Source organism: Trachypithecus francoisi, unplaced genomic scaffold (genome assembly GCF_009764315.1).
Source record: "Trachypithecus francoisi isolate TF-2019V2 unplaced genomic scaffold, Tfra_2.0 Lachesis_group20, whole genome shotgun sequence".
NCBI lineage: Eukaryota > Metazoa > Chordata > Mammalia > Primates > Cercopithecidae > Trachypithecus > Trachypithecus francoisi.
In genome coordinates, this window is record NW_022681466.1 from 64431994 (window position 1) to 64444774 (window position 12781).

Sequence of the window (12781 nt, forward strand, 5' to 3'; positions counted from 1 at the left end):
GTGAATGGCAGCCACGTGAGAGTCACAGCTGGGCAGCTTGGCCACCCCAGACTGACGGGGTCAGGAGAGGGATCCCCTCCCCACTGCACTTGACACAAAAGAGCCCAGAGCCCCGGCGAGATGAAGGGGGTGGAGCTGGGGGCATCTGGTTCCCCAGACACTCTCCTCTTCGCTCCCCAATCCTAAGGGACTGCTGTCCCCTGCACAGGCTGGGGGAGCGAGGGGACGAGCTCCAGTCTTATTCCAGGAAGTGGTCTGCGTTGACTGTAGCCACCACCTGCCCCTACTCATCAGCAGCCCACAAACATTCACAAGACCCCTCCCTCGCGTGCCACCGCACGCCCCTCAGCTGGCGGGCATCTAAGTCCTCGCGGGTGGAGGGGGGGTCCGATGGACACCGTCCCCACTCTGCCTGCCCAAGTCCTGAGCGGAGGGGGCAGGCCCGTCGGCTGCTCCGGGCGGGGAAACCCCACTCTCCCTCGGTCCAACCCCACCGGGGCCCGAGCCCGAGGGGCGCTCGCGCGGCCGCCCCTCCCCCACGCGCCCCTCCCCCACGCCGCCGTCCGGCCGCCAGGGTCTCCGCGGTCCCTCGCTCGGCCAGGGAGGGGGCCCTGGCTTCGCCTTGGCCGTTTCCTGCCTACCCCCTCCCCGCCGAGGGTAAAAAAAAACCCACCTCCTCCTCCTCCTCCCCCGAAAGCCGCGACCGAGTGGCCCGGTCCGCGCGCGCAGCTCGCGCCCAGCGCTCTCCAGCCGGGGTGGCGGCGGCAGCGGCGGTGGCGGTGGCGGTGGCGGCGGCGGGGGAGGGGTGCGGCGGGGGAGGGGAGGAGGCCTGGCCCCGCGGTCGCAGCCGCCACCGCCCGCCCCGACCGCCCGGACCGCCGCGGGGCCACGGGCCCGAGCCCCGGATTCGCGCTCCGGATTCGCCTCGGCTCGGCCGCGCGGTGGGTGCCTCGCCCCCGCCCGGCTTCGCGCGCCCGCGGCTCCCACTCGGGCTTGGGGGGGAGTCGGGGCGGCCGCTTACCTGGCGGCGGGGGCGGCGGCGGCGGGGGCAGCGGTGGCGGCGGCGGCGGCGGCGGCGGGAAGAGGTGGCAGCCGGGGGGGCTGTGGCGGTCGCGGCCCCGGTCGTGGGCCGGCCCGCGCCCGAGTACTCCCTCGTCGTCGTCCTCCTCATCGTCCTCGTCGGCCGCCTCCACCTCCTCCTCCTCCTCGTCGCCCTCTTCTTCCTCCTCTTCTTCCTCCTCCGACACCACCATCTCCTCCTCCTCCTCCTCCTCGTCCCTCAGAGGGGAAGCCATCCTGTGGCTCTGGCCCCCCCACCACCCCCCCACCCACCGCCCGCCCGCCTCCCCCACCGCTACCACCACCACCTCCTCCTCCTCCTCCTCCTCCTCCTCCTCCTCGGCGGCGGCGTCCTCCTCCTCCTCACCGCCTCCCCCAGCCCCCCAAACCCCTGGGCCACCCCCCTCCGAAACCCCCACCCTCGGGGCCGCCGTCTGAGGAGGGGGGCCAAACCACCCCCAAAAATTGTCTTGGAAAAAATTGAGGAAAGACTTTTTTTCCTTCTCTCTTTCCTCCCAAGAGAACAAGAAAGGGGGATTTAAAATATATATATATATGTATATATATAAAAGTTTTCGACTTCTCTCTGCCCCCCTCTCCGTTGCTTTAAATATATTTAAATTCTGAGGGGGGCGCTCAGAAATATTTCTCAGAGCTGAGGCACTAAGATGGCCGCCTTGAAATTATTTTTAAAACAACCCCCCCTCCAGCACCGCCACCCCCTCCATAAAGAAAGGGAGAGGGGGGAAAATCCCCTTTTCAAACAAAATGGCTGGCTTAATATTTCATTTTTCACCCCCCCATTCTCCTCCCTGTTACACCCCCATCTCCAAGCCTCTACCCAGAAACCCACAAATTTCTCCTTTTTCATAACTGATTAGTGCACAGATTAATAGAGATATTTTCCTTGTGTACTGAAGAGTGTGTGTGTGTGTGTGTGTGTGTGTGTGTGTGTGTGTTGGGGGGGCATGAAGGATTTCTGCATAAAACAAAAATGGCTGCTGTGACTAACTCCCCCCTTATAAAAAATATTTGAGGGGGGGCATTAATCAGTACTCATGCTCAGTCTGACATCAGCATAAATTGTTAAAGGTTAACTAGTTAGATACTAGTCCAACTAGATTTAATTTTTTTTATTTTCTTTACTAGTCTCTTCCTCCCCACCTCCCTTCTCTAAAGAAAAGCTTTTTTTTTTGAATACTTCAGAAGGGAGTGGTTTGATGTGAAGGTTTTTTTCCCCTTCAGGCATTGAAAAGGAAAAAGATGAAATATATGTTTATATATAACTCTGTTTCTACATACCTCATTGAAGTCACAACGCATTTAATTGTGTACATATCTTTTAAATGAGAAGCGGGACTGGATTTTTTTCTTCTTTCTTTAAAAAAAGTGATAGAAATCCTGGTGACTTTTGGGGGAGAGATATGAATAGATACGATGATTGAGTTTTTTTCAAAGGAGTCCATGTTTGATTCTCCCCTTTACCCAGCCTTTTCAGTGATTTATAATTGTTGTAAATTTTATCTTTACTCTTTTACCCCTTTCCCTCGCTTCCCCTCCTCCAATTGCTAGAATGTAAAATTCAACTGACTTGAGAGATTAATTTGGGGGTAAATAGAACAAATTTTTAGGATAAAGAGGAAAGAGTCAAATCTGAAGATCATGAAATTATGTTCTTTTTTCTTCCGTTTCAGTATATTTGCCTTCCCTCCATGATCTCCAACACTATCCGATAAAGTAGAAGCAACTGAGGTACCGTGAAAGAGAAAGGAGCTGGAACTGAGAAAAAGCAGAGGTAGGGGTTATACCCAGGCGTTTTCATCTAACTTTCTGACCTGTGATTTCCAACCGTACCCCAGTGTTTATGGTAAAGTGGTACCAGGAATTGGACAGTTGGAAAGGAGTCCCAAAGTAGCTTTCTCATACAGAGATTTGCTCAGAGAGGTCTAGACAGAAAATGATCCTTGCCAAATGGAGCAAAGGAAGGAGGGCAAATAGCTCAGTTGTACCCTCTCACATTGTTGTTGACCCTTTCTTACTCTAGCTTCCTCTCATTCCTTTGATCTCCCTTTGCCCCTTCCCTTGCTTCCCATTCCATGCCTGTGGAATCATTTCTCTCTGGGCTATTCCTCTACCTCTCCAGTGTAACTGCTGGCCACCCATCTTCTGCGGTGCTCAAGAGCACCCTGAGAGGGAGGGGTAGGTGGGCAGCAACCAGAAAGTATTAGTGACTGGGAAGATGACGCACATTTTTGTTTATGAAGCTAAAATGTTCTTTATTAATGTTCCACTCCCCACACTAATGCACTTTATTGGGTGTTGGTTTCCATCTCTTTTTTTCAACCTGGCCTTTGGAATTCTCTTGCTTCGGTTCCCACATCATTTCTGTACTAAGTCTAACTCTTCCTCCTCTTCTAGTTTTCCAGTCGATTTTGCTCTCCTGTCTTCTTTCTCTGTCCCTCTTTACTAGTTCATCTGGTTATCTCCCTCTTTCTATATGTGGGCTTATCTCTATTTATGTCTTTGTTTTTAACTGAGACTATCCTTCTCATCTCTCGGACCCTCAGGCTCTGTCACCTCTAAGTGACTTTCCGTCTGTGTCTTCTTTCTGCTTGCTTCTGTCTTCCAGTCTCTGACTGTGTGTGGCTCTTCCTCATGTGTGCCTGACTCCCCCTCTTTCTGGCCCCTTCTGTGTGTGTCTGTGGATCGTACTGTGTATGGGAAGAGCGTCTCCACGTGAATGTGGGCCACGCTGCGCATCATGTGCGCTGCAGCCTCTCTGCCTCTGTGCCCTCTCTCTATACTGAGAGCCTCTGCCTGCCACATGTGCCATGATCTGCAGGTGCGGGTGGCTCAAGGTGGCTGTGTGCATCCCTATACAAACATTTGTCATTCTCTCTCTCGAGTGTGCTTTGCATGTGGATTTGCTAATTTGCCTTATTCTCCCTCTCCTTGTCCATCCTCCCTTTTGCCTGTCTGCATCTCTTCCCTGTTCTTTCTTTCTCTCTCTCTCTCTCTCTTTTACTGACCTCTTGATTTTTCTTCTTCTCTCCTTGTTTCTGCCTCTTTACCTGCTTGCTCCTGTTATGGTTCTGCCTGCCTGCCTGTCTGCTCCTCCCTGACTGGCTGGCAGCCTCTTTTTCCTCTCTGGTTGTCTGTCTGCTTCTCTGGCTGTTTGCCCACCACTCTCTCTCTAGCCATCTGTCTCCCCGCCTGCCTGTCTCTATCACTTTTTTAGCCTGCATCTCTCGGTTTGTCTACCTTCCAGGCCCTGCCACGGCTCCCCATCTTGGTTTGCCTCTTCTCTTGCCCTTCTGCTTGTTCCTTCTCTTATTTGTGCCTGTTAAGTTCCTCCTTTTCCCTTGCCTCCCTTTAGATCTCTCTTGCCTGTCTGCCCTATTTGCTGCTATCCCACCATTTCAGGCTTTTCTCTTTAGTCTTCGTACTTACTAGCATTTTCTTCCTTTGCTTCTTTTCTGCCAACATCCGTCAATGAGGATAGTCTCTCTCCCCTAAACCTCTCAGTAACTCCTTTGCCTCAAAGTCTTATCTAACTTCTTGCCACATCCCCTACCCTGCCTTCTCTCATGTTTGCCTTTATTTCAGTTATCTCTTTTTCTGTCTTTCTGGTTCCTCAGACAGTCTGCCTGCCTCAGTCTTTTTGCCATTTTCCCAGTCTCTCACTGCCTTCCTGCCTTTTTGCTGTCTGCTTAGCAGGCTCTTACTGTCCACATCTCTTCTTGCTTTTCTCTCTTCTTTTGTTTCTTTTTTCCCAGTTAACTTCTAAATAGGTAGTACATACTTACGGTACAACATTTTAAAAGTACAGAAAGTGTACTGTGAAAAGTAAGCCTCTCTCCCATCCTTCTCCCATAGTCTCCGAGTTCCTCTCCCCAGAAGCAGCCACTGTTTGACATTTCCTGGATACTGCTCCAGAGAAGAGTCTACACATACACAAGTCTTTTTGCTTGCTTGCTTTTGCTTGTGTTTTGCTGTACTCCTCCCTACTTTTCTTCCAGTTTTTCTGGATGCTCCTTCCTCTGTCAGTCTGTCAGTACTCCTAACTAACTTGGCTGGGCTTGCCATCTCTGGTCTTTTGGATTCTGCCAAGTGCTACCCAAAACACTTGTCTTTTGGATTGACTAGTTGCTGGTTGCATGCGTTCACTACTAGTACCTGAGGAGTGCTCAGGAAGGCTTTACTCTCCAAATGTAGTCTGCTCTGCATGGTAAGTGGTCTGATGACAGCAAGACAGCTTTGTTGGTCCCTTCATCACCGAAATATGTATTAGAGAAGGCATGAAAGCACCAGTAGTACTAAAAAGTATTGTATACGTATAGGCACAGTTAATAAGTAACGGTAAGCTGAGCTTACATGCACACAAAGTAGAGAGAGGACTGCCCTGCTTTTCTCACTTAGTCTGTATGAATTATGTAAGGTCATGTGAATCTAGGATCCTTTAGGTTGTTGACCTAGGCCTAAGAAGTTTGTCTTCCTCCTAGTCTAAAAATCTTTCTCCTGATTAAAACTTTTTTCCTTTTTCATCCAGCCTTCTGGCTCCACTCACATGCCACCTTAGAGACATTTTATAACTCTTTGAAGGAGACAAAGACACAGCCTCTAACCAGGTCTCTTTGAAAAAGATGATAATAAAACTTGTACACACAATGCACTGTTCTTTCATTTCTGCTTTTTTACTGCCTGTTTTTCTGAGTTTAACTGTTTCAGCCTCTATCTTTGTGTCTCTCCACTCTTTCCCGCTTTCCCTCTCTTACTTCTCTTTTCTTGGTTCTTTCTTCTTATCTGTCTGTCTTGGTCTCTATTCTAGCCTCTTTTTCTGATTGGCCCTCTCCCCTCTCTTCTGTCTGATTGGCCTATATCCTTCCATCACCCCATCTGTCTGCTGGATTCTCCCTGTCTGCCTGCAATAATGTATGTGATAGCACTTTATAAATTATAAAGCACTATGTTGTATAAAACACCATTATCACTTTGTGTTCCTTCTTACCTTATTTTTTCTTCCTTTATCTGTCTTTCCTTCTCTCTCTCTTTCTCTGTTTGCCTGTCTGCATCCCTTTTGGTGATTTTGACTGCTTTCTCTGTCAGTCTCCATTCCCTCCCTGCCAGCCTATTTTTCTGCCATCCCTCATCTCTGTCTGCTCAGTTCTTGCGTCTCTCCTGTGTTTCCAGGTTTCTCTACATTTCTTTTGCCTGTCTAGTCTCTCTGTCCTTAAGCCTTTTATCTGTGCCTGTGTGTCTCACTGTCTCTAGCTGCTTGTGTCCCTGCCTGTCACTTTCATTGTGGGGCATCAGTCTCTGCCTTTTTCTGTCTTTCGGTACGTCAAAAAATAAACATTAAATAAAAAATTTAAATTCCTTATGATTAATTGCTAGAGGAGAATATTTTTTGGTTTTAATGAGAAGACTATTAAGGTGAGAACAAAGAACTCAAATATTCAGCTGTGAAATGCAAATGAACAAAAATTTTTAAGGGACTCTCAAGCCAAGAATAGGATTATTTATTTAACGCAAAAGCAAGAAACATATCTAAAGCACTAGTTTCTAACCTTTTAGGATTGGAGAGAGTTAGAAACTTTCCCCAGGGAAGAAAAACACACACACACACACACACACACACAAAATGTCACATATATTTTCATGGTGTTACAAATACCCTGAAGTCTTGGACCCCAGGTTAAAACTCTAATGTAGGGAGCCAGTGGTAATCCGTAATAGAGCACAGACAGGCACTCATACAACAAGAAGATGAAAAGACTGAAAAAAACACTTGCAATCTATGATTTTCTACCCAAGGAGATGTTAAAGAGATTCCTAATTGTCTTTTGAAATATATAGGTTAGTGATAATAAGGAAAGGCATGTAAATACTCAGGATAGTCTAGACCTAATCATAGTATTTTAGAGATGGAAGGTCTTGTAAATCAGTGGTTCTCAAATGGCTAAGAAAGGTTGCCACATGTCCTTCCTGGAGAAGTCTGTCCTTTATTCTGAGAGGATATATTTCTGATATATATTTTTATATAGAATAAATATAGTATATAGTATATTTATATAAAATAAATATATGTATATATGCTTATATTTATGTTACAAGTTATAATGTTACATATTATTAAATATATATACATATTCATATTTATAATGTTAAAAACTTCCTTTCTAAAGCTGAGATAGATCTGTATGGCAGAATGTGAGTAGATTTTAGTCGGGGGGGAGAAAAAGAATAAGGAAATGACTCTATACTGACTGTACAATCTGAAAATTTTCAACATGTACTTCTTTTATAATTACAAAACACTTTAAATAATTTTAAATATCTTTTTATGAGACGTAGTTTCGCCCTTGTTGCCCAGACTGGAGTGCAATGGCACAATCTCGGCTCACTGCAACCTGCGCCTCCTGGGTTCCAGCCATTCTCCTGCCTCAGCCTCCCAAATAGCTGGGATTAAAGGCACCTGCCACCATGCCCAGCTAATTTTTTGGAATTTTAGCAGAGGCAGGGTTTTACCATGTTGGCCAGGCTGGTCTTGAGCTCCTGATCTCAAGTGATACACCTGCCTCGGCCTCCCGCAGTGCTGGGATTATGAGCTTTGTTGTTCTTAATGTCCTTAGTCAGCACAATGAAAAGTCAGCAACCCCATGTTGATTACTAACTTCTTTTTTTTTTTACATTTTATTGATCATTAAAATCTAAAAGTCTAGGATCTACTGCTTTAATCTAACCTGTTCTTGATTTCATCAAGGAGGAAACTTCAGTCCTTCATATATCGCAATCATGATTTGCCATATTAATATATCAGCTATACTATTATATGCATACTATTTTTCTTTAAATCACTCACTTTTCTTTAACTTAAATGAATGATCTTTAAAAGCTAAATTTTGGCCGGGCGCAGTGGCTCACGCCTGTAATCCCAGCACTTTGGGAAGCCAAAGCGGGCGGATCACGAGGTCAGGAAATCGAGACTATCCTGGCTAACACGGTGAAACCCGTCTCAACTAAAAAGTACAAAAAAAAATTAGCCGGGTGTGGTGGCGGGTACCTGTAATCCCAGCTACTCAGGAGGGTGAGGCAGGAGAATGGCGTGCACCTGGGAGGCGGAGCTTGCAGTGAGCCCAGATCGCGCCACTGTACTCCACCCTGGGCAAAAGAGTGAGACTCCCTCTCAAAAAAAAAAGGTAAATTTTCTATTGCTAGAAATAATATCCATAAATCTTTCATTTGATACTGTCATTATGTTTTTCTTCCTAATTTAAAATGCAATAATTATTAAAATAAAAATAAAAGTAAAAGCATCTTGCATGCTACTAATATAGGTACATATTTTAGAAAATATCACTTTAATCTAATTTTATAGGTATAGAAACTGGGGCCTAGATATTGAAAGGATTACCTAAGATCAAGTTAGTAGTTAGAGACAGAACCCGGGCTTGAACTTTTATCTTTCAGTTTCCAATCTAGTGTTCTTCTACTATATACTACATGAGTTCTAAGTCAATGAGATGTCCTAGAGTTTTAAAGGACACTAATATGTGAAACTGATGGTCACATATATTACTGTTATTAACTATACCAACTATACCGCAGAACTAGCAAGGCCAATTTAATAGTGTCTATTATACTTATAAACTTAGTGTTTTCTGACACAGAGTTCCACTTCTTACCATTTATTATAGAGAAACAGTCACCATACTTGTGCATAGGGTGACATTACAGAGCTGTTCATTACAACATTGTTTGTAACAGCAAAAAACTGGAAACACCCTAAATCTCCAATAGTGAGGAATAGCTAAACAAACTACACAGCAATTAAGAAAAAGGAGTTACTGGGGCACAGTTGTCAGGATTTCCTGGGGCTGTGTCACAGGACATTAAAAAGAAAAGAAAAAGAAAAATGAATTAATTCTATATGTAGAGACATGGTTAATATATTGTTGAATGGAAACAAGCAAATTGTAAAACAATATATATGTTATGACATCATTTAGTTTATGTTTAAAGAAATTAAAACAGGCCGGGCGCGGTGGCTCAAGCCTGTAATCCCAGCACTTTGGGAGGCCGAGACGGGTGGATCATGAGGTCAGGAGATCGAGACCATCGTGGCTAATACGGTGAAACCCCGTCTCTACTACAAAATACAAAAAACTAGCCGGGCGAGGTGGCGGGCGCCTGTAGTCCCAGCTACTCGGGAGGCTGAGGCAGGAGAATGGCGTGAACCCAGGGGCGGAGCTTGCAGTGAGCTGAGATCCGGCCACTGCACTCCAGCCTGGGCGACAGAGCGAGACTCCGTCTCAAAAAAAAAAAAAAAAAAAAATTAAAACAATAATATTTTTACTGATATGTTTATTTGGATTTAAATGCCTTTAAATATGCTGGAAGTATACATACTAAACTGGTAACATTGGTTACTTTCAGGAAAAAATAATCAAGGGGGATTGTTTACTTCATGGATAATTCTGAATTTTTACAATGAGATTTTTACAATTTTTACAATGAGAAAGTATGTATTATTTATGTAAACAAAATTAAGTAGCTTCATTGATTACATTAGCAACTGGAGCCAAGTGGGATAAAAAGTAGTATGACTTCTCTAAAGAAATAATTCCTAATGAATCTCTGGTTCTTTGAAGTGAAAATGTGTAAGCAAAGTACAATCAGTAGATGTAATGTAGTTAGGGTTTTTAAAACATTAGTGAGGTTCCACTTTAAAGAATAATTAAAATATGAGAGGGAAAAAGGGAAGGTACAGAAGAGCATATATAACATGGTAACATTTATGAAAGAAAAAAATATGTGAATATTCATAGAATATTCCTGGAAGAATATACAGAAAACTACAGTAGTTGCCATTGGGAAGGGGAAATTTTTTTTTTTTTTTGAGACGGAGTCTCGCTCTGTCACCCAGGCTGGAGTGCAGTGGCCGGATCTCAGCTCACTGCAAGCTCTGCCTCCCGGGTTTAGGCCATTCTCCTGCCTCAGCCTCCCGAGTAGCTGGGACTACAGGCGCCCGCCACCTCACCCAGCTAGTTTTTTGTAGTTTTTTAGTAGAGACGAGGTTTCACCGTGTTAGCCAGGATGGTCTCGATCTCCTGACCTCGTGATCCGCCCGTCTCGGCCTCCCAAAGTGCTGGGATTACAGGCTTGAGCCACCGTGCCCGGCCTAATTATTTTTTCATTGTACATCTTATAAAGCAATTTGAAAATTTTTTAGTGACCAAGAGATTGACTAGGTGAAGGGAGGAGGGACACTTTTTGAGATAAGGCATAAAACAGACATGAAAACCTAAGTAGCAATATATGATTGTGATGATGGTTATGGGCTGTAAAATCAGCATTCAGAGAAGAAAGCTCTTTCTTGGTTGGGAGCAGGGAAACAAGTAAATAACTTTCATATGTAGTTGCATTTGAGGTTAGCTCACAAATAACTGAGATTTGTGTAGCACAGAGGAAGAAAAAAGGCAGTTTGGGTGTGATAAGAAAGAATTTAGTAGGTAGTATGTAGACCTCATATGGCTGGAGTGTTAAGTTCATGATAGGTTATAGTAGGAGTTGGTACCTCTTTAAAGGGTAAGAATTTTTGTATATCAAGTGAAGAGTAGAGGTCAGAACCTTGGGGGAACTTCAAAGGATGAAGTGGGGAGAGGAGAAGCCAAAGAAAAACAAGTTGTTCAAGTGGTAAGTATACCAGGTAGTGTTGATATGGTAGAGTAAGAAGACAGCTTCAGAAGGAAGGTGCGATCATTGATACTAGATGCTTCATGGGGATCAAGAAGAGTACAAACTGACAGTTCCTCAAAAAGGTAAATACAGAGCTACCATATGACCTAGCAGTTTCAATACTAAGTGTACACCCAAGATAATTGAATCATATGTCCACACATAAAGTTGTACATGAATCTTCATAGAACCATTATTCATAATAGCCAAAAAGTGTAAACAAAAATATCTAGCAACTGACGAACGGATAAATACAGTGTATCCATGCAGTGGAATATTATTCAGCCATAAAAAGGAATGGAGTACTGATACATGCTACAAGATGGATAAACTTTGAAAACATTATGCTAAGTAAGAGAAGTTAGACATAAAAGGCCACATATTATTTGATGCCATTTATATGAAATGTCCAGAATAGGCAACTAGAAGATCAGTGGTTGCGCAGGTTTCAGGGGCGGGAAGAATGGGAGGGACTGCTAATGGATATGGGTTTCTTTTTGGGGTGATGGAAATGTCTGGAATTCTGGATAATGGTGATAGTTTGCACAGCTTTGTGAATATACTAAAAACCCCTGAATTCACTTTAAAATGGTGAATAAGGTATATGAATTCTATCTGAATTTTTTTTAATACAAACCAGCCAATACAGTGACTCACACCTGTAATCCCAGTGCCCTCTGGGAGGCCAAGAGAGGAGGATCACTTGAGGCCAGGAGTTTAAGACCAGCCTGAGCAACATAGCAAGACTATCTCTACAAAAAAAGTTTAAAAATTAGCCAGGCATGGTGGCTCGTGCCTGTAGTCCTACCTACTCAGGAAACTGAGGCAGGAGGAGAGCTCAGCCCAGGAGCTGGAGCCTGCAGTGGGCTATGATTATACCACTGCACTGCAGCCTGGGCAACACAGTGAGACCTTGTCTCTAAAAAAACAGTACAAACCAAGAAAAGTATTGTACTTGTCATTTGGTCACCTTTAAAGCCAGTTTTAGTGAGGAAGTTAGATATCAGTGAAAGATTGTGAGAAACCATTAAAATATTGCTTACAGAGGGTTTTTTGTTTTGTTTCATTTTAGTGACAGGGTCTTGCTCTGTCACCCAGGCTGGAGTGCAGTGGTGTGATCATAGCTCACTGCAGCCTCCACCTCCTAGGCTCAAGCTTTCCTCCTGCCTCAGCCTCACCAGTAGCTGGACTACAGGCACACACTACCACAACTGGATAGTTTTAAATTTTTTTATAGAGATGGAATCTCGCTGTGTTGTTCAGACTGGTCTTAAACTCTTGGCCCCAGGCGATCCTCCCATCAGTGGCCTTCCGAAGTGTTGGGATTACAGGTGTGAACCACCACACCCACCCTTTTTTAATTTTAATTTTTGTTTTTGTTTTTTTTTGAGACGGAGTTTTGCTCTTATTGCCCAGGCTGGAATGCAGTAGCACAATCTTGGTTCACCAACCTCCACCTCCCAGTTCAAGTGATTCTCCTGCCTCAGCCTGCTAGGTAGCTAGGATTACAGGTGCCTGCCACCACAGCCAGCTAATTTTTGTATTTTTAGTAGAGATGGGGTTTCACCATGTTGGCCAGGCTGGTCTCGAACTTCTGACCTCAAGTGATCCACCCACCTTGGCCTCCCAAAGTGTTGGGATTACAGACGTGAGCCACTGCGCCTGGCTAATTCTGTATCTCTACTGTTGCCTCCAGATTCCCTCATCTTGTGTAAGAAGCCCCTATTTCTTTAAGGCTGCAGCAGTCTTGCTGTGTGCTCCTTACCTTCTCTTCCTCACTGTTTTCTACTTACCTCCTGACATTTCCTTCATTGAAGACTGACACCTGACTTAGTCCTGCCATCATCTTCGGTGACCTTAGGATCGACATGAATGATCTATTCATCACCCAGACTTTTTGGTCCCTTGATCCCCTTATTTCCAGAGACCTGTCTGGCCATCCCACTTCTGACCCCATCTCTGGACTTCCTTTTGAAATATTAAG

The 12781-nt window shown here is 44.9% G+C and overlaps 2 protein-coding genes across 15 annotated transcripts in view; one reads left to right on the forward strand and one right to left on the reverse strand.

The window, feature by feature from the left end:
* CHD3 (chromodomain helicase DNA binding protein 3) overlaps positions 1–1325 on the reverse strand; it is a 28077-nt gene extending 26752 nt beyond the window's left edge. For 9 of the 14 annotated variants that reach the window (XM_033184677.1, XM_033184664.1, XM_033184662.1 and 6 more), the window contains exon 1: positions 1022–1322. In XM_033184677.1, coding sequence (XP_033040568.1) covers positions 1022–1295 — 274 coding nt within the window. In that variant the 5' untranslated portion in view covers positions 1296–1322. Of the gene's footprint in view, positions 1–1021 lie in introns of all 14 variants that reach the window. The other 5 variants (XM_033184675.1, XM_033184676.1, XM_033184674.1 and 2 more) reach the window with 3 other exon arrangements.
* NAA38 (N-alpha-acetyltransferase 38, NatC auxiliary subunit) overlaps positions 528–12781 on the forward strand; it is a 30401-nt gene continuing 18147 nt past the window's right edge. The window contains exons 1-2 of the transcript XR_004430841.1: positions 528–941; positions 2754–2854. The gene's annotated coding sequence lies outside the window, so the exon portion shown is untranslated. The remainder of the gene's footprint in view (positions 942–2753; positions 2855–12781) is intronic.